The 19122-nt window shown below is 38.8% G+C and overlaps 1 protein-coding gene across 1 annotated transcript in view; it reads left to right on the forward strand.

Annotated features, from left to right (window-relative positions):
- The first annotated feature begins 42 nt into the window (after positions 1-42).
- The window catches only part of MOV10L1 (Mov10 RISC complex RNA helicase like 1), a 43010-nt gene continuing 23930 nt past the window's right edge, over positions 43-19122 (forward strand). The window contains exons 1-13 of the mRNA XM_009081937.1: positions 43-121; positions 3257-3441; positions 6434-6590; positions 6969-7081; positions 7805-7995; positions 10072-10212; positions 11069-11310; positions 11442-11634; positions 14102-14296; positions 15290-15404; positions 17154-17331; positions 17941-18011; positions 18337-18428. Coding sequence (XP_009080185.1) covers positions 43-121; positions 3257-3441; positions 6434-6590; positions 6969-7081; positions 7805-7995; positions 10072-10212; positions 11069-11310; positions 11442-11634; positions 14102-14296; positions 15290-15404; positions 17154-17331; positions 17941-18011; positions 18337-18428 — 1952 coding nt within the window. The remainder of the gene's footprint in view (positions 122-3256; positions 3442-6433; positions 6591-6968; positions 7082-7804; positions 7996-10071; positions 10213-11068; positions 11311-11441; positions 11635-14101; positions 14297-15289; positions 15405-17153; positions 17332-17940; positions 18012-18336; positions 18429-19122) is intronic.

The raw sequence follows: 19122 nt of genomic DNA on the forward strand, positions 1-19122 counted from the left end.
GGGCGGGAGCGGCGCACGTGTGAGACCCCAGGGCGGCCCGGGATGCTCAGCCTCATCTCCAGGGCGCTCTCCTTCTTCTGGAGACGCGCAGATGAGGAAGATGAGAGCTGGGCGGCCTCAGGTAGGAGTCACTGGGCGGGTTTGTGGTGCAGCTTCACAGCCGCGAGGGCGCTGGTCGTGTCGTCGTCCGCGTGAATGGAGCTCAGTGCAGACCTGTTTCCTTCAAAAGGAAATAAGGGGATTGAGAGTATAAAACATTATTTTGGGGCTGTAGACCATGTGGGACTGTTCCCAGCAGTACTTTTCATTGCTTTGTGGCTAAAAAAGGGGTCTGTTGCCGCCTTTTGTGGGTGAGGTGTAGGAAGGGTGTTCTGGTGGATTGTGGATTATTTTGGGCTTTCCCTTGTATTACAGCCTTAATAAACCTTTTTATTTGGGTTGTAGAATGGAGATAATAGTATAGCTTTCCTATTCAAAAATGGTGTACATTTGAGATGCTTTTAGTAGCATTATTCAATGTAGCAAAAGGTGCTTTTTCATGTCTATGAATACTTAAAGCAAAAATCCCAAAGGTTACTCTTCTTTTTGTCTTGATTGTGTGTAGTTAGTAATGTGTTTGAAGTCTAAACTAGCATACTTCAATCCAGCTTTAAGCCTGAAGTTGCACTGCAGCTGAGTGAATGTTTATGTGATGTGTAAGTAGGTAGTAGTTCTAATTGAAAGTACTAGAAACTCCTAGGTTTCCAGAGAAATAGCACCACATCTTAGCTCAGAAGTGTGTTAACTGTAATATTATTTAAACAAATGTGAAGAATTAATTTGTATAACTTGTTTACTCTTCCTGCTTTTTCAGTGTAGAAACTTTAAATATGTTGGATTCCCCATGCAAACAGTGCTGAGAACTTTGTTTTGCTATGGAATATCTTGAAAATAGTTGGTGCCCCAGAGCTTTTAAGGGAAGCTATTTAGCTTGCTGGCATTTTTTAATTTCAAGTTTTTTGATATATTTGAATTTTTATGTATTTTATATATGCGTGTGTGTGTCTCTGTGTATGTGTGCTCAGGTATCAAATTCTGTGCCTGAAATTGGGTATTCATGGCCCAATGGAACAGAGAGCTTTGGCTGGACCTCAGGAAAAAACTGAGAAACTTTTGGAAGAAGGGGCAGGCAACTCAGGATGACTACAAGGATGTCATGAGGCTATTGTGCAGGGAGGAAGTTAGAGGAGCTAAAGCCCAATTACACCTTAATCTGGCTACTGTCATAAAGGATGATTTTTTAAATCTCTATAAATATATTAGTTACAAAAGGAAGGCTAAAGAGAACCTCCATCTTTTTTGGGGTGTGGAGGGAAACCGTGGCAAAGGGTGAAGAAAAGGCAGAGGTACTCAATGCCTTCTTTGCCTTGGTCTTTAATAGCAAGACCTGTTGTTCTCTGGGTACTCAGACTCCTGAGCTGGAAGACGGGGATGGGGAGCAGAATGAAGCCACCATAATTCAAGGGAATGAAGAAAAGGGTACTCAATGCCTTCTTTGCCTTGGTCTTTAATAGCAAGACCTGTTGTTCTCTGGGTACTCAGACTCCTGAGCTGGAAGACGGGGATGGGGAGCAGAATGAAGCCACCATAATTCAAGGGAAATGGACAATGACCTGCTATGCAGCTTAGACACACACAAGTCTATGGGGCTGGACAGGATCCACCCTTGGATATTGAAGCAGCTGGTGGAAGAGCTCACCAACCCACTTCCCAGCAAGACCTGTTGTTCTCTGGGTACTCAGACTCCTGAGCTGGAAGACGGGGATGGGGAGCAGAATGAAGCCACCATAATTCAAGGGAAATGGACAATGACCTGCTATGCAGCTTAGACACACACAAGTCTATGGGGCTGGACAGGATCCACCCTTGGATATTGAAGCAGCTGGTGGAAGAGCTCACCAACCCACTTCCCATCATTTACCAGCAGTTCTGGCTCAGCAAGAAGGTCACAGTTGACTGGAAGTTAGCGAATGTGGTAGTCATCTACAAGAAGGGTGGGAAGGACAATCTGTAGCCTGTCAGCCTGACCTCGGTGCTGGGAAAGGTCATAGAACAGATCATCTTGCCTGCCATCATGTGGCATGTGCAGAACACCAGGGGATCAGGCTCAGCCAGCATGGATTTATGACACACAGGTCCTGATTGATCAACCTCATCTCCTTCTAGGGCAAGGTGACCAACTTAGTGGGTGAGGAATGGCTGTAGATACTATCTTTACCAATGATCTGGACAAGGGGATCAAGGATACCCTCAGTCAGTTTGCAGATGTCACCAGGTTGGGTAGGAGTGTTGAATTGCTGGAGGGTAGAAAAGCTCTGCAGAGGGATCTGTACCAGCTGGATCTATGGGCCAAGGCCAGTTGCATGAGGTTCAACAAGTTGAAGTGCTGAGTCCTGCCTTTGGGTCACAGCAACCCCTACAGGCTTGGGCCAGAGTGCCTGGAAAGCTGTCCTGTGGAAAAGGACCTGGAGGTGCAGGTTGACAGCTGGCTGAACACAAGCCAAGTGTGCCCAGGTGGCCAAGAAAGCCAATGGCATCCTGGCCTGGATCAGAAATAGTGGGGCCAGCAGGGCTAGGGAAGTGATCATCCCTGTGCACTCATCACTGGTGAGGCTGCACCTTAAATCCTGTGTTCAGTTTTGGGCCCCTCAGTACAAGAAATACATTGAGGTGCTGGAGTGTGTCCAGAGAAGGACAACAGAGCTGGTGAAGAGTGTGGAGCATAAATCTGATGAGAAGTGGCTGAGGGGGCTGGGGTTGTTTAGCCTGAAGAAAAGGAGGCTCAGGGGAGACCTTAGTGCTCTCTACAGCTAACTGAAAGAAGGCTGCAGCAAGGTGGGAGCAGTCTCATCTCCCAAGAAACAACTGATAGGATGAGGGGAAATGGCCTCAAGTTGTGCTACAGGAGGTTTAGATTGGATATTATGGAAAATTTCTTCATGGAAAAGATGTTCAAGCATTGGAACAGGCTGCCCAGGGAAGTGGTTGAGTTACCATCCCTGGAGGTGTTTAAAAGCCAGGTAGATGTGGCTCTTAGGGACATGGTTTAGTGGTGAACTTGTCAGTGTTAGGTTTACAGTTTGATTCCCTGATCTTAAAGGTCTTTTCCAATTTAAATGGAAAAAGGTTCTTTACTGGGAGGGTGGTCAGTCAGTTGTTGCATAGTTCTGTAAACAAGTGATTTGGGTTCCTGTCAATATTTTTCCTCTTGATGCAGGTGATGATGAATTGAAAATGGTAAAAGGAATAGTGACAAGACTTTGCCATGATTATGGGATGATAGATGACGTTATAGTCTTCACAAAGGATGTTGTTACAAAAAATGTGTCGCTGGCTGTTGGACAAGAAGTCACTGCCACTGTGGAAGAGGATAAAACATCGGGTGGCTTGAAGGCTGTCAGGGTAAGAAGTGAGGATAAGTACTAGTCTTACTTTCTCTGTAAGTACCTCAAGGGTTTCTTTTGGAAGTTACTATAGTTTTAGCCTCACAGATTCTTCAGAGTAGGAGGAACTGCCTGCTCTTCACCTAGGGGGGATAAGTTTGGGGGGTTGGGGTTTTATTATTTTATTCCATCTTCTTTAAAAGTCTGTTTAATACTGATTCTCTGAATATAGGCGTGGATGTAGTGAATATGAAAGTATTGGTTGAGATAATTGGATCAGAATTTGTGTAATCAGAGCTAGTTCACACTGTGTCTTAATTTTTTTGAGTTTCAAAATCAGTTTTATGTTGTTTGAATGGATAAGAAAATAAGTGTACTCTGCACAGAAGTGAATTTATGTTCTTATGAATGAGCACGTAAATTTCAAAACTTGCTGTTGTAAAAATGGGCAAGTTAGTGTTATGGACAGTTACAAATACGGAGATTTCAGTACCTTTCTGGCTCAACACTTCATTTGTAAACTTATTTCAAGTTTGATTATATCTTGTCACAAATTTTGAGGGGAGTTTTTCTTAGCAAATCCATTTAATTTTGCAACCAATGCAATTTCATTGATTAAATAAAACTAAAGAAAGACTGTTAGTAGGGAGTTTTATTGTGTGATCTAAGATGTAACACAGAAGGAAAGTAAAAGAGGTCTGGTTTCCACGATATTCCCAGCTCTAGTGCTACCAAAACCCTAGTGTCTTGTAAGATAATCTGATGTCTCTTATTTTTCTTTTGTTTCTTTTTTCTTTTTTTTTAAATGGAAATTACTTTCTTCCATGAAAACTAAATATTGTATGTCCAACAAGCAATTTCAGTTTTGTTTGGTGAAATAGCACTCACACAGAGGCAGAACACAGATGAGTTTAAATCTTCTTTTTCCTTCAGTGTTTTCCGTCTGACTGACAGCTTTCACTATACTGTTGAAATACTGTCCTTGCTCCAAAATACATAAACCTGGTAACTGAGAAACCACGTTCGGATGTGTGGGATGGGTTTTTTTGTATATTCTTGATAATGGCATTTTCAAAAGCACTTTTTTTTTTCAAAAACATAGAGATTTATCCTGTTTGTGGTGAGCCATAATCTGCAGGCATCTCAGACTATTGGCAACATAGTTTGTGACTGGGTGAAGAGCTTAAAGGCAAGTTTAAGCCAAAAGCTGACTGGACTATATAGAAAGCCAAAGTCCAAGGGCAGCCTTGATTCAGTAAGCAAGAAGAAAAAGCTTGTTTCTTCAAAGTCTATTCTAAGTACTTGGATAAAAACTAAACTCATTCTTACTTGGTAGTGTCTTAAATTACTTTCCATGTAGTGGCACAAACTTGAGATGCTTTGAGAGTTTGCTCTGAACAGCCAACAGCATTTATATCAGTCTTTTTGGGGGGCAGAGGGAAAGAACTCAGTTCCTTTTTAAACCTGTAGTCAGAGGAGAAAATGTAGCTTCCTGACAAACATAATCATTAAATAATATACAAAATGGTGCTTTGACACCAGTACTATCCCCTTCCAAGTAACTGGGTTTTAAGTGACCTGGTATATACTCCTCTAATTGGAGAAATGAGTGCAAACGCTGCAGCCTGAACACTGCCAACACACATTTTGGGGAGAATCTGGAAGGTGCAGTTTAAACTTTGGTGTTGTCAGTGTTTTTTATGTTACCTGCTTTAAGGAAGGGTGTGATCAGCCTTGGGTGGCCCTCTGCTCAGTGTGCTGTTTCAGCTGCTGTTTGAAGCTACTTGCCATGTGCTTTGGAAAGATCCTAGCTCAGAAGTCTGGATTTCAGTATGTTTGAGGTCAAGTCCTAATTATACTCTGCAATTAATAATAATAGGTTCTGTAGCAGGCTACTACCAGTGGTAGTAGGAAGGCCATTTTCAGCTAATGTGAGGGACAACTTTACAGTTTTATTGGTACAGGAAAATTGAGAAGTATAAAAAGATTATGTTGAGAGATTTAAGGTGTTTTTATGTCTTGAAAATGTTTTCTTAGGTCTACAAATTACTTTCAAGTATAACTCCATATGTAACTTACATGAAATGTAAATTTACTAGTCCTCTGAGGAGCAGTGTAATTGCTTATTCAGATTCAATCCATATGAAGCCATAAAAACCACTTAGGAGAAGATTTGATATTCTCAGATAATCTTGGTGAATGTAAAAATCTGTCTGTCAGACTAGAGCAAACCAGAATTTTCTGGACTTCTTACAGTGAGTTTTCATGTCATTGAAAGGAAATACCATGTAGTAATAGTCCTTTAAATGCAATATGACAGTATTGACTAACAAATAGCTATGTGTAGTTTAACTGTAGTGTTTGCAAAATCTGAAGTAGACATAGCTATTTGTTACTATCTTAAATGGTAATATGCATTATATTCAACAAAATAAATCATAAAAATTAAGACTGTAGTACAGCTCAGATTGGACCAGACTTTGCTAACCTGACATCCAAGGTGGTGATATGGAAAGTCAGTGTAAGAAGCAGCTCTAGAGGGTTTTTTTATTCAAATTATTAAAGAATGACTGAGGGGCAGGCTGAAATACAAATAGTGTTTATAAATACCATCTTGAAAAACTTTTTGGTTTTTTTTGCTTTCTGAAATAATGATCTTCCAGTTCCACTTGTACACAGTCACATTGCTAGGGGTGGTCCTCTTGTCAATATGAAGAAAATTCTTAAGTAGCCCTAAAGCAAGGGAATGGTGAGAAAGATCTGACAAATCAGCATGTAGTTACAGTAGTTGTCAGAGTTGCAGCATACAGCAGACTTAGAAGAGAAGTTAATGTTTACTACTCACTGGTTTTGTATACCAAAAGTAACAGCTACAGAGTAAATAATTGTCTAATAAGAAGCTTTACTTCCATAAGCAATTGAAACTCTGATATTAATGGTAGAAATATATGTTTAACATATAATTCTAAGTATTAACTGTTTGAATGTTGGGGTTATTTTTGTATTAATAGGTAGATACCATCCAGGATACATGGAAAGACTCCAGTCTTACTTGTGATGCCTTTGAATCAAATATGAAACCAATATTTGGCAGCATTACCTCTCTTTCTAAGGATGGTGGCTATATTAATCAGAATACTTACTTTGCCATGGCAGATGTTTGTGCAGGTGCGTTTGCTCTTCCTTAAGATTTTTGTGTGCACACTATCAATATCATCTGATAAACTTGCAGTGGGCATCCCAAATAATTTCTAATAGAGTGTATGCAGTGAAATACAGAACACCTACCTATACATGGGTGAAGAAAGCTACCTGTTCATTCTCACTGAGCATAAGTTGCATGTAAGCAAATGTATTTTTCCACTAGCATCTCTTACATGGCTTGTTGTAACCTCTGGGGAGAAGACCTGCAAAGAGAAGTTCAGACTCAGTGGATCTGAATGATGCATTGTTTTGGATTTTGCTTAACTTAGACTAGTTCTGTAGGGTAGTAATGTAAATGTTATCAGTAGTAACTAAACTTGAGAAATGTTCTGGTTTATACAGATTTCAAACCTTGTGAAGGTGACTGGGTGCAAGCGAAATATTTTATTAACTCAACCACATGGAGCAGTGAAGCAGTCGATGTAAGGCCTTTGAGATACAAGCAAGTAGACAAGGTAAATGTTCTGCACATTGGTTTTGGCAGGAGGAATTGTGTCAGGTGGGATTTTAAGTTGGTTTAAGCTTCTAATATTGGTAGATCTTTTATAAAACATCTTTAATTGAAAGGTAAAATGTATCAATTCATCCATTTAGGGGATTGTTTCTAAAATAACAAGGTTGTTTGAAAAAGCATGCACATTTTGGTTAGAACAGGAAGAGTAACTAACTTGTTTACTATCAGTTGTTGACTTGAATGCTTACTATTGGTTATAATCAGGTTGTGTGGATTTTCAGACTCTTTTAAGAACTCATGACTATAATTTATTAGGTTTAATTTATCCAAGTGTTTTGACTTAAAAACAACGATTGTCCCTTTCTTTTATTTTAATGAAAATATTTGTTCCCTCTAATGCATATATTAGGTTTGTCATCTACTAGTGTTGAAGTATAAATTAGATAAGTTGATGTCACAAGACAGGTGAGTCAAATGTGCATATTGTGGTATGCACTTCAGTGAAACCTAATGCTCATCTGAAGTACTTGTGTTTCTTTACACTTCTAAATCTAAAGACAAGCACAGTGATTGTAGGTTAGAGCTCTATGTTTACCTCCTATGAATAACTGAGACTTCAGAATGCAGCTAGAGGGACTGTTTCAGGGGCAAAAATATGCACCAGCAGTATGTGTGTTAGCTTACGTGGATAATATCAAGTGACACTGAATACAGACTCTTACAGGTTCGCATTTCCAGCGTCTGTGGAAGATCTGGGACAGTAGATGACAGCATATTTTTCACTTTGGATTCGCTGATACTTCCTGATGGCTACTCACCTCGTAGACATGATCTAGTGAACACGATTGTGGTGGAGAGCAGTCAGTCATGTTATATTTGGAGAGCTCTCTGCTTGGTGCCAGTCAGCCAGGATGGGTAATACTCATTTCATTCTCTTTGTAACAATTAGAGATGTACTGTAGTTATGCAGCTTACATGTTGTTGCATTTATTAAGCAAGAAATATTGTGAATTCTTCCCTAATTGACTAGAAGGCATGGTAGATCATTGGAAAGATGAGAGCATGATATGATTTGACCCTTGGGGGTTTTATTAATGTTTTTTTCCTTTCCAGAAGGTGGGGACATCTGTGCTTAATAGAGAAGCAAAACTAGTAGCAGCTGGGCTCAGGGATATTGCTAGTCTAGGAAGGAATTTCACATGATTTTGTTAGAAAAATGCCAAGCTCATGCTCTTATGTTGTGTTTAATCTATGGTCTTCTGGTGAGGACTTTACTGTTTGAAAACCATTCTGAGCTAAACTGACACAAAATGGATGTTTCTTTAAACCATTTTCTTAAGTTACAGTGATTCTTCAGGCATCTGTCCTAAATGGAACAGGCTAATGATCTGAATAATAGAGATTAATTGAGTTTATAAGTATTGAACTGAGAGGTTCTTCAGGCACTTCGGATGGACTGTGTGATATGAGGAGGATCTGGACAGATTGCAGGAGAAGTTGGAAAAAGTAGATTATGTTCAGTATGGAGAAGAAGCAAAACTTTGTGAAATAGCCAACTACACAAATGTAGAATGGCCAGCTAGTCAGTAGCAGTTCTGCAGCAAAGATCTGGAGTTTAACTTGTGAAATACAAACACCACCCAAATAAATAGGGCTAGGACCTGTGAAATTGGTCATTTTCCATGGTAAGGTCTTGGTAGGATTACAGAGTCTGATTCTGCAGGTCAAAAATAAATTGTCAACCAATTGGAAAGTCCAAAAGGGAAAGCAAAAGGACATTCTGATACCTTTCAAACATGGTCTTTGGGACAACTTGCCTTTGGGAGATTTCTAGGAGATGACAGCTACAGGCAGTACATGTGTCTTCAAAGGATCTACGAAGAATGGAACAAGCTGTTTTCACTGGATGTAATAGATTTAAGTTGTACCTAGACAAAACTTGTTTACATTATTTTGCAAAACAGTACAAATTGTTAACTTTTTTTTACTTAGGCCCATTTTTAATGATGGATTTTATACAGAAAATTATTACTAAAGCCAAATTGGAAAAGGATTGATTTCTCAGGTGTAGTGTACATCCTGCCATACCAGAAACCTGAGGAAGCTTAGGCTGCAGTGGGAGACATCTAGTGGGCTCTGCTAGTATACTGATGTAGCTAATAAAGAGCAGCTGCAGTAATTTTCTACTTTGGTGTGTTAGATAACTCAGGAATAATTAGGGTGTGTAAATATTGGTGAGATTATTAACATATTTCCAAGTTATTTCCGTGCTCATTTATCTAGCTGAATAGTTTCTTAACTGCAGAATAGAAACCATTTAAAAATTTGTTTCTACAGGTAGAAGGCGCAGAGAGGTTAGAGCTGTGGTCACTGTCTCAGACAGGAAAGAGCGTGCGACTCGTTTCATTGGCATTTTCCCCCAGCAGTGTGTGTGATAGAAGTTTTCAAGGATGCTTCTTGGTTTTCCACTTCTTTTTTTGGTTTTTTTTTTCATTTCTTCTTCAGTTTGCTGATTTCAGGTTGTAGCAGTAAGCAGAAAACCTAAGTGTTTTTGGGGTACTTGTTGAAACACTTCGAGTCTAGTGGTTTTATCTCTTAAGCTCCAGTGCTAATCAGGACTCTTGCTAAGGAGCTGCCCTTTGTTGTGTCTTTGTTCAGCTCCCAAAGAGATCCATAATGGCTTCAGTCACCGTTTGATTCAGCTCTGCAGCAAAGATTAGCTAACTTCTGAATCATTTTAGTCTTGTATCCAAAGTTTTATGCTGGTTTATTGTGCTGCTGACAAAAGGCTTGTTGCTGCTTAAATTAGTAAAGGTAATCTAATTGTCTTGAGGTATAAAGTGGATGAGAGAAAAATGAACTCTCTCCCCTGGTTATTTCTAAATACTGTGACTGTGATTTGGTAGAGTGTTTCTTAAATTTGTGCTGAATCAAAGATATTTGCTGAGTCTATTTGTGTTTAAAAATTGCTACCTAAAATTGCTTTTTCAGACAGTCTCACTCTAATGGAGGTATTATGGATGAGCCTTGTGAAGACTTAATGAGTGACAAAGGAGACTTGAAAGTATCAAGAATGACTGACTTTGGAACTCTGAAGCAGGGGGAATCTAAAAGAATGAACATTTGGATAGAGTAAGCCTTTCTGATTGTTTAAGGATTTCTTTATTTCCATCACTCTGTAAACGTGCCTTTCATACAGAAGCTCTTGTAGTGGAGCCTTGTGGTTTGCGATCTTAAAGTAACTTCCAGACACTATGGAATTAAAGAAAAGTTCACATTGCATTTAATGTCTGTAGAATAGTCTTTTTGCTGTTGAGCATTTATATTGCAGATAATGCTTTGAGACTCCACAGCTTTGAAACTCTTCAATCCTAATAAAATCCTTCCTGGAATGAGGATTGAAGTAAATGCTTTTACTTGTGTGTTTAAACTGCAGATACACTGCCATCTTCAAAATCTTAGAACAAGAGGACTGTTGCTTATTCACATATTAAAAGCAGACAAGGGTTTTTTTTCGAATTTGTTTTTAAAACTTGTATACTGAAGAACTGTGTTGGTGTATCATTGAGAGGTTTATGTTTTGGCGGTTTTCTCTTTGTTTGTTTGTTTGTTTTCTTTTTCACATCTGGGTGCAGGGGCTCAAAATGAAGTCATACCTGAATACTTGCTATTTTTTGCTGTGTGTTCTTTCCTAAGACTTAGTTCTACCATGGTAAGTTTTAAGCTACCATAGGTTTTTATTACACACAGTATTTCTGTATGCTTCTTATGGTAGTTGATGTGAGCTGGAAATATTAAGTAGAGGTTCTAGTCTTCATGAGTTAGAAGCAGAGGTGCAATTTCTTTCTGGTAGCAGTTACGAAGTAATGGTGAACTAACCTGCTGCAGACAGTTGCATTTGACTTCATGTAGAATTCAACTTCTAGATTCAATTCAAGAGCATTAACCATACATTTAATTATGTAACTAATCACATAACTACTTCTAGGAATAAAGGGAGTGTACCACAGTCCTTAATCAGCTGCAGATTTGCTGGATGGGTGAAAACCAAGCAATTCAGTTTTCAGATTCCTCAAAAATGTGAGAACAGTCCAGAAGCAGATCCGTCATCTTTTCCAATAAATCAAGAAAACATCTCAAAAGCTGCAGTTAATTCATCTAGTGACTGTGGAGGAACAGCATATGAGTCACTGAACAGTACATCCATTATGAGGAATGGAGTCATTCCAGGTAGGGTGAAATGTTAATGTTAGAATGCTGAACATTATTTCCTCAGAAGACCTGTAGGTTTGTTTGAGAAGACTTGCCAATGTTAGCAGTATCAACTGTGGTAACAAAATTTATTATTATGTTTACTACAGAAGGAAGTAATTCTCAAGGTACAAATTTATCAAGGGCTGAAGAAAACATTTCCTTGGTGAAAGATGAAAATCTGCAAAATGGAGAAAATGGGCAAAAAGATACGGAGCAACCAGTAAATCATGGCAATGTTACTGGAGAAATTGTGATACCACCAGGTGGAAAAACATTCATAGTGATCATTTGCACAGCTATGTAAGTATCTCTTTCCATTGTGTCTAACCAATACAATGGGAGGAAGTCAGACTTAATAGTTCACTTATTCTGGGCATCCTCTTGGTGTGTCATGGTTGAACCCCAGCTGGCAGCTAAGTCCCACAAAACCACTCACTCACTCCTTCCTGGTGAAATGGGGGAGACAGTTGGAAGATTAAAAGTGAGAAAAGCTGTGGGTTGAGATAAAGACAGTTTAATAGGGAAAGCAAAAGCTGTGCACACAAGCCAAGCAAAATGAGGAATTCATTCTCCACTTCCCATGGGCAGGAGATGTTCAGCCATCCCCAGGACAGCAGGGCTCCATCATGTGTAACAGTAACTTGGGAAGACAAATGCCATCACTCCAAACATCCCCTCCTTCCTTCTTCCACCAGCGTTGTGTGCTGAGCGTGTTGCCATATGGTATGGAATATCCTTTGAGTCAGTTGGGGGTCTCAGCTGTCCTGGCTGTGTTCGCTCACAACTCTTTGTGCACCCCCAGCCTTCTTGGTGGTGGGGCAGTATGGGAATGGAAAAAGGCCTTGGCTCTGTGTAAGCACAGCTCAGCAACAATGGAAACATCTCTGTGTTATCAACAATGTTTACAGTGCAAATCCAAACCAGAGTCTCATACTACCTACTGTGAAGAAAATTAACTCTACTGCAACCAAAACCAGCACATGATGTCGGGTAAAGCAAGCCAGTTCATATTAGCAAGTTACCTGGAAACCCATATCAGACTTTCAGAGTATTTCAGTGCTTGAAACTGATTTTTATTGAAAGAGAATGGTGGTAGTTAACGAAGAAATATAGTAGGAGTAAATAACCTCTCTAAAATGACAAAGTGAGGTGAAGATAATGCCTGCAGATGGTTTTATTCTTCTCAGGAAATCCATTGCTCCATGAGCACTAGAGCTAATATAGATTTCCCGGGAATTTATGCATGATATCTGATACATTTCTTCTCGTCTCAGTAACATTTGTCTTGTCCTGATCTCAACCCTTCCTGTTCTGTGATAGTAAATTCAAGTTACATTTGCTGAAATAAGAAAGAAGAAAATTCCTTCCTTGAGGGTGTAATTTATAGAGGCAGTATTTTTCAGATCTTAGAATACTTTGCTGTATAAAATATTTCATAAATGTAGTTAAGAATTGAAAGTGGCTTCATGTGAGCTCTTTCAGAATTCAAGTAGGAACCTCATGCTGAAATGCTTACATTTGTGTACTTTCCAGTTACCTCCAGCTGTAGCTCCACAAACATTGTGTTCTTAGGAATCATAGATTCTTAGGACTGGGGAAAACAAGGTCGAATGGTTTCATTCATCAAAGTAACACTGCATCAACTTTCACGCTACTTCCATTATCATGTTAAATAGTGAGGCAAGTGGTAGAAAATTTCTTAGAAGGGTGACATAGCTGCAGTTTGAAAGATAAAGCTGCAGGCATGGCCTGCCTTAGTGGAGGGAGGGCATGTGGAGAAAGATCAATTTACATCTCAGTGTAGATCTGTAAAAACCACAAGTCTTCGAATCTTGTAATAATGCAGAACAATCCACACAGAACTCCATGGGAGACTGCAGGTTAAAGGTAGCAAATGCTTGGTGGCCACTGGAGAAAGTAGAGAGACCATAAATCTGGACAGTTGAGTGTGTGCTGTGTTTTTACATCAGAGAAGACCAGGCTGTAGTTTTAACCTGATCAGGTAGTGCTGGTTGGCAAATGTTGAAAAAGTGGTACTCCTGCCAAAGAGAAAGTAAGCTGGAATCCTTCTGGGATGCATTTGTTTCAGGCATATAGTAACAGTATTGGTCCCACATAGTGCTGAGAATTGGATTCTACATATTGTTTCTTAGAAACCAGTCTGAAGAAACTGTTCCGTCCTGGTTTTACCCCTCTGTCACTCCCCAAGCACCACTTACACATATAAAGTAAGTTTTTCAGAATTAAAGTTTTTCAGTAAGTTTTTTAGAATTAAATTTCTTAGTTTCTCCACTTGATGTGTTTACAGTTAGGGTTCAGTTCTGAGTAGCCTTAGGCAAAGTGGAGCAAAGCTGTTGCTGCAGACAGTGAGGAGATAGGCTTCAGGTTCCTCTCATGGAACTGTTTTTCTCATCATTTTCAGGAGCAGTAATTCCAAGATGTCCCTTGTGACAGAAGTGTTAATTCTGCATCCCAGTATGTGGAGTGGAGGGATTTTGCTCTTTACCCCAAGTTTTCGATAAAATTGTGGAGTTGAGAATTTTGCTGGGTTTTTGGCTGTTTCTTTTTTTTTTTTTCTTTTTACTTATTTATGATACTTGGCTTGAACTCAGGGTGGGGAGTACGTGTGAGTAATTACCCTAAATCAGCAGTTCTCATATGTTGCTGAAATGAGAATATACAGTTTTCCTTAAAAAATTACATGTGGCTGGGGAAAATAAACTGTGAACATGCTGGTTTTAAGCACATAACTTCTGTTTACTTGAAGGAATCCTGGGTACAGTAAAGAACTCCTGTTGCTTGGTTTTTCTGATTTTACTTTGGGATGTTACATTGAAGCCACTGTAACAACCGAAGAAGAATTACTTATAGCACCTGTGGAACCATTTTCTCCAAGACAGCCTAAAATGATTGCAGAACCTCAGCCAAGAAAGACAACAGTGGCTGGCCCTAAATACAGAAGGTACTGTGAATTAGAGCAACAAAATAACACTTTCTGCTCTGTTTATTTCTTGCTGCTTTATAGTACTGCTCTGTTCGGTATTGCTGTATCTGTTCTGTAATGCTGACAAAAATTGTGAAACTGGGAGAGTTTATATACAAGATGATTATGGATATTGCTGATAGAAGAGGTTGTTTTAGTAATAAACTGCTTGATGTCTTTGTTGCTTTGTCAGACACAGTCTCATTCTAATGTATAATGTAGTAATAAACAAGATAAAACAATGCTGCATAGTTACTCACAAGTAACAATTGTATCATTAAGAAAAAAGATGGGAAATTGGAAATAGTTTTCTGAGATAATTAGCCCCTTAATTCTTTGTACAACTTTGACATCTATATCTGATAAATATCTTTTATTCAGAACTTTTCCTCTTGCAAGTGAGTTTCCATTGTACTTATGGTATTGGCTTAGTTATAAAAATATACCTAAGCTGCAAAAACAGAAACACAGTATTTCCAAATAATCTGGAACACTTAGAATCATAGAATAGCCAGAGCTGGAAGGGACTCACAAAGATTATCAAAGTCCATTCTTTGGCCTTGTACAGGACAGACCCAAGAATTACATCATGTCCCTGAGAGCTTTGTCCAAATGCTGCTTTGACAGTCCTCATCCTGTAATGAGCTTATATTGTTTCTGCATTGCCTTTGGGTATTGACATACTTCAAAACTCTTTTTATTGTCCCCCACAGTCCTGGCCAACTTCAACTCCAATTGAGCTTTGATTGCATGATTTTTTTTACCTACAGTGTCAAAAAAGTAGAGGATCTCTTTCTTGTCTTTCTTCCCAGTATAACAAAATTCTCAGTTGTCCCTTTGAAGGGATTCCTTGGGTCTGGCCTGTGTGTATGTTTCGATTTTATTGTCTTGGTGATGTGGCATGCTAATTAGCTGGTTTTGAAATATGTGATTTAAGAAAAGTAAATGATCTGTCATATATTTTTGTTCTAGAAATAACAGAAAGTGGTGTTCAAACTTTCTCCCACATTATACCATACCGGATGAGTTAAGAAAATGTGTGGAGCAGAAGTTAGACATACTGACCTTTCAGCCTCTCCTAGCAGAGGTAGGCAAGTGTAAGATAATATAAGAATAAAGTTTTTGTATAAGTGTTTTTGTTTAAGCTTGCCTTAATTTAGCAAAAATGTGTACTCCTTAGTGTAACAGAAGATGATATATCACTCTTGCCAGGTAGACTTAAGACTTTAGTCTGTATCCCGTAACTTCCATGGGTTTCAGTATGTTACAGAATACAAGCTGACAAGAGCACAAAAGCATGAATGTGGAAAACTGAAGAGAGGGAGTAGAAGCATATTGGGGGCTGTTACAGAACTGGAGAAAGGTTCCTCTATATTCTCACTTTTTAGGCATCATTGGAAAGGTTTTATTGAGGTGTTACAACAGTTATTATTTCATAGAAATAACAGAAAACAGAATCTTCTTAGTTATTGCAACAGGATTCTTTTCTGGTTATTAAAAACTGTTTTCTTAAACATCTTCAAATTTAATTCAGTGTGGCTTATTTGAATTCTTCCCACGAGTGTAGCAGTTTCAGAATACATATCAATTAAAAAACCCAGAAAACTCTAAAGTCTAACAAGAATGTTATAATGATTTCGTCTTCAAAATTTTGCCCTGATTTCTGCTATAACATTGCTGCAACTGACTTCTTTTTTTAATCAGTAATTTTTTAAGTACTTACAAACTGGGGCTTAAAACTTTAAACTGGGGTTTAAAAACATAGAAGTCTATGTTGTCTGTTGTCTGAATAGCTCATACAAAACCTGAGGTCACATCATTAAGCTATCAGATTAGTGATCCTCTCTCAAAAAAGATACAACTCTAGTGTTTGAAATAACTATATGCTGAAGATCTGCCATTAATGATTACCTTATTTTTTGACCACACCTTAAGTTTGTCTGGTACTGATGACTTTAAAGTCTGCATCAGAAAGCTCTGCTCACTCGTCTTGTATTTGAGCAAGAAGAAACCAAATAGAAAGCATTCTGGGTTATTGTTGTTCAGATAGAACTTTGTGCTGTTGGAGAATACTTCTGCAGTGAGAGTCATTAAGCTCTGAGGGAGAAAGTCAAGATTCTTTCAGCATGCCATGAGTTATGTAATCATCAGGGAAGCTGCAGAGGGAGCTTTTTTGGGAGCTGCAGTGATAGGACAAGAGGTAACAGGTTCAACTTGAAGGAGGGGAAATTTGGACTGGATATTAGGATAAATTTTTTTACTGTGAGGGTAGTGAGACACTGGAACAGGTTGCCCAGGGAGGTTGTGGATAACCCAACAGTGGCAGTGTTCAAGACCAGGCTGGATAGAGCCTTGAGCAGCCTGGTCTAGTGAGGAGGTGTCCCTGCCCATGGCAGGAGGGGTTGGGGCTAGATGATCTGGAAGGTCCATTCCAACCCCTAAAATTCTGTGATTCTATGATCAGTCAGAGCCAAGATTGACATGACTGTCTCTCTCCAGCCATCTCTGCCTGTGTCTTTGGATGTTTTCTGGGATTGCTGAGCATAGAAATCAGTTCATAGACTGCCCCTGAATTCATATGTTGAAACTGCCACTATAGTAGGGAGAGGCTTGGTTAGCTCTTTAGCTGGCTGGTTAATGTATCTGAGCTCCAAGAACTATACCAACTTAGTTTTGACTATTGGGGGTGTTTAAAATATTAGCTAGTATATGAATACATGTATTTAGGTGACGTAATTGGCAACTCAGTTGCTGTGTAGTCTGTCTTAAGGGGTGTTTTGTATGAAGTTAGTTGCAGTGGGTTCCATCTGTTAATGTAGACTGTTTTGTTTTTCAGCGTCTTAATCTAGATAATTATAAAGCAAACTTTACTACTCTCCTGTGGCTTGAAGACATCCACGCAGAAATGGATATAAAAGATTTCGCCATTAGTGGGGTTACTTTGAAAAGGAATGGTGACTTGTTAGTGTTGGAAGTGCCAGGAGTGGAAGAGGGCAGACCTCGCCTGATTCCAGGTAGAAGTGAATGTGAGATAAAGCCAAATAGCATGTTGATCCATATTTTCAGTACAGTGCAAACTCTGTTGCGTATTCATTTGTTTAAAGAAGTGTCTCACCGTATTTGAACACAAAGTTATTAATTTTGACTACTAGATAGGGGAACTGCTGGGTTAGTGTCTCAGTGTGAGTCTTAGAATGGCTGCCTGAAGCAGCATTGTATGTGTCAGTTCTTACACAAGTTCAGATACTTCAGAATTTTTCATGTACAAAAATCTGTGAGGCTTTCAGCAAAAATAAACTGTGCAATGTGTTAATAGCTTAAAAGACTATAGGTGTAGCAAAATCAAGAGCTGGTAAAGTAGTTCGGAATTTCTGATAATGGAGTAAACAAGATACTGGTTTTGGGAGGTGTAGTCTGATATCATCAACACTAGGTGCCTTTTAAAGTGTAATATACAACTGCATATGGCATTTCAGAACAGGTACTTATGGGTACAGTGACTTTGCTGAAGTTAGCTGCCAGCAAATTCCTAGTTTGACATGCAAAAGAGAAGGAAGTGCTGCAGCAAAAATTTTACTATTCCTTGTAACAGAATGTTGCCTTTTAACTTTGTTTTCAATTAGGTGATAAGGTGGTACTGAGAAGTCAGGTGTACTCAGAGCATATAATAGAGTACACTGCCTATATTACTGAGGTAAGCAAAGTGTATCTCTTCTTGAAAACATGGTGGTCTGCAGGTTTTAGAGTGGAAATTGGCAATTTGTGGAGTTACAGACGAGTATAACTTGACTTACTTTGTATTTTTATTGTATTTTTAAAGACTTTGGCTTCCCTATTCTTTTGAGACTATAATCTTTACCTGCTCTGAAAGCACTTTGTAACATAATCTAGGTATGTGTTGATGGCAGGTAAATCTAGGTGTCCTTTCTGGAGGTGATAGGGGGGTTCAGTGTTTTCAGAGATGCTTCTTTGTGCTTACTAAACCTTCTCAATATACCGACTTTTTGTCTTTGCAACAGATATGTAATGAAGATGTTACTCTTAAAACTAATGCAGACTTTGAACAGACGTACAACTTGGAACCTTTGGATGTGGAATTTGTTCATTGCAGGTGTTCTAATAAGTTTCCAAAAAGCTGCATTTAATGATTCATTTAGTAAAGTGGCTTTTCAAATGTACATGACTGTCAACTGGTTGTTTTGGTAGATCCACATAGGAGGAGGACATAATTAAGATCTTGCTAATTTGTGTACCTCTGCCTCAACACATCTTTGTCACCATATTCGTTGTTAAAAGACTGCAACTGTACATGTGTAGAAAGAATTCTTGTCTCGATTCACTCTCAATTGTCATACCAATGCCAGACAGTGAAATGGGGGCGGATGAGGTGGGGTGTTTGGGGGGTATTTTTTGTAGGTTTTTTTTTTGTTTTGGTTGTTGGTTTTTATAATAAGAAATTATATCAATATGGCTGCAAGAGTACAAAAAAAAATACAGCTGATGTTAACCACCCATGCTTTTATACTTTTGTTTTATTCATGGGTTATTGTTATTTGCTCAGAGCTCCATGATCTTCTCTGTAAATTCACCTTTGCAGAGAAGTTCCTTGAAAGACTTAAGTGTGGAACACTAAGCCATCTTTGTCTCACCAAAGAGCTAGAGAATTTGTGTATCAATAGTAATCATAACAAAGCTCTTGACTGACACTTCTGCAGCATATTTCTCAACAGATGCTTTTGTCTAAAAAAAAAAAATGTTTTTCTGTATAACTTATTTTTCAATGCACTGGTGAATAGTAAAAATGC

This window comes from Acanthisitta chloris, unplaced genomic scaffold (assembly GCF_000695815.1).
Source record: "Acanthisitta chloris isolate BGI_N310 unplaced genomic scaffold, ASM69581v1 scaffold6969, whole genome shotgun sequence".
Lineage (NCBI taxonomy): Eukaryota > Metazoa > Chordata > Aves > Passeriformes > Acanthisittidae > Acanthisitta > Acanthisitta chloris.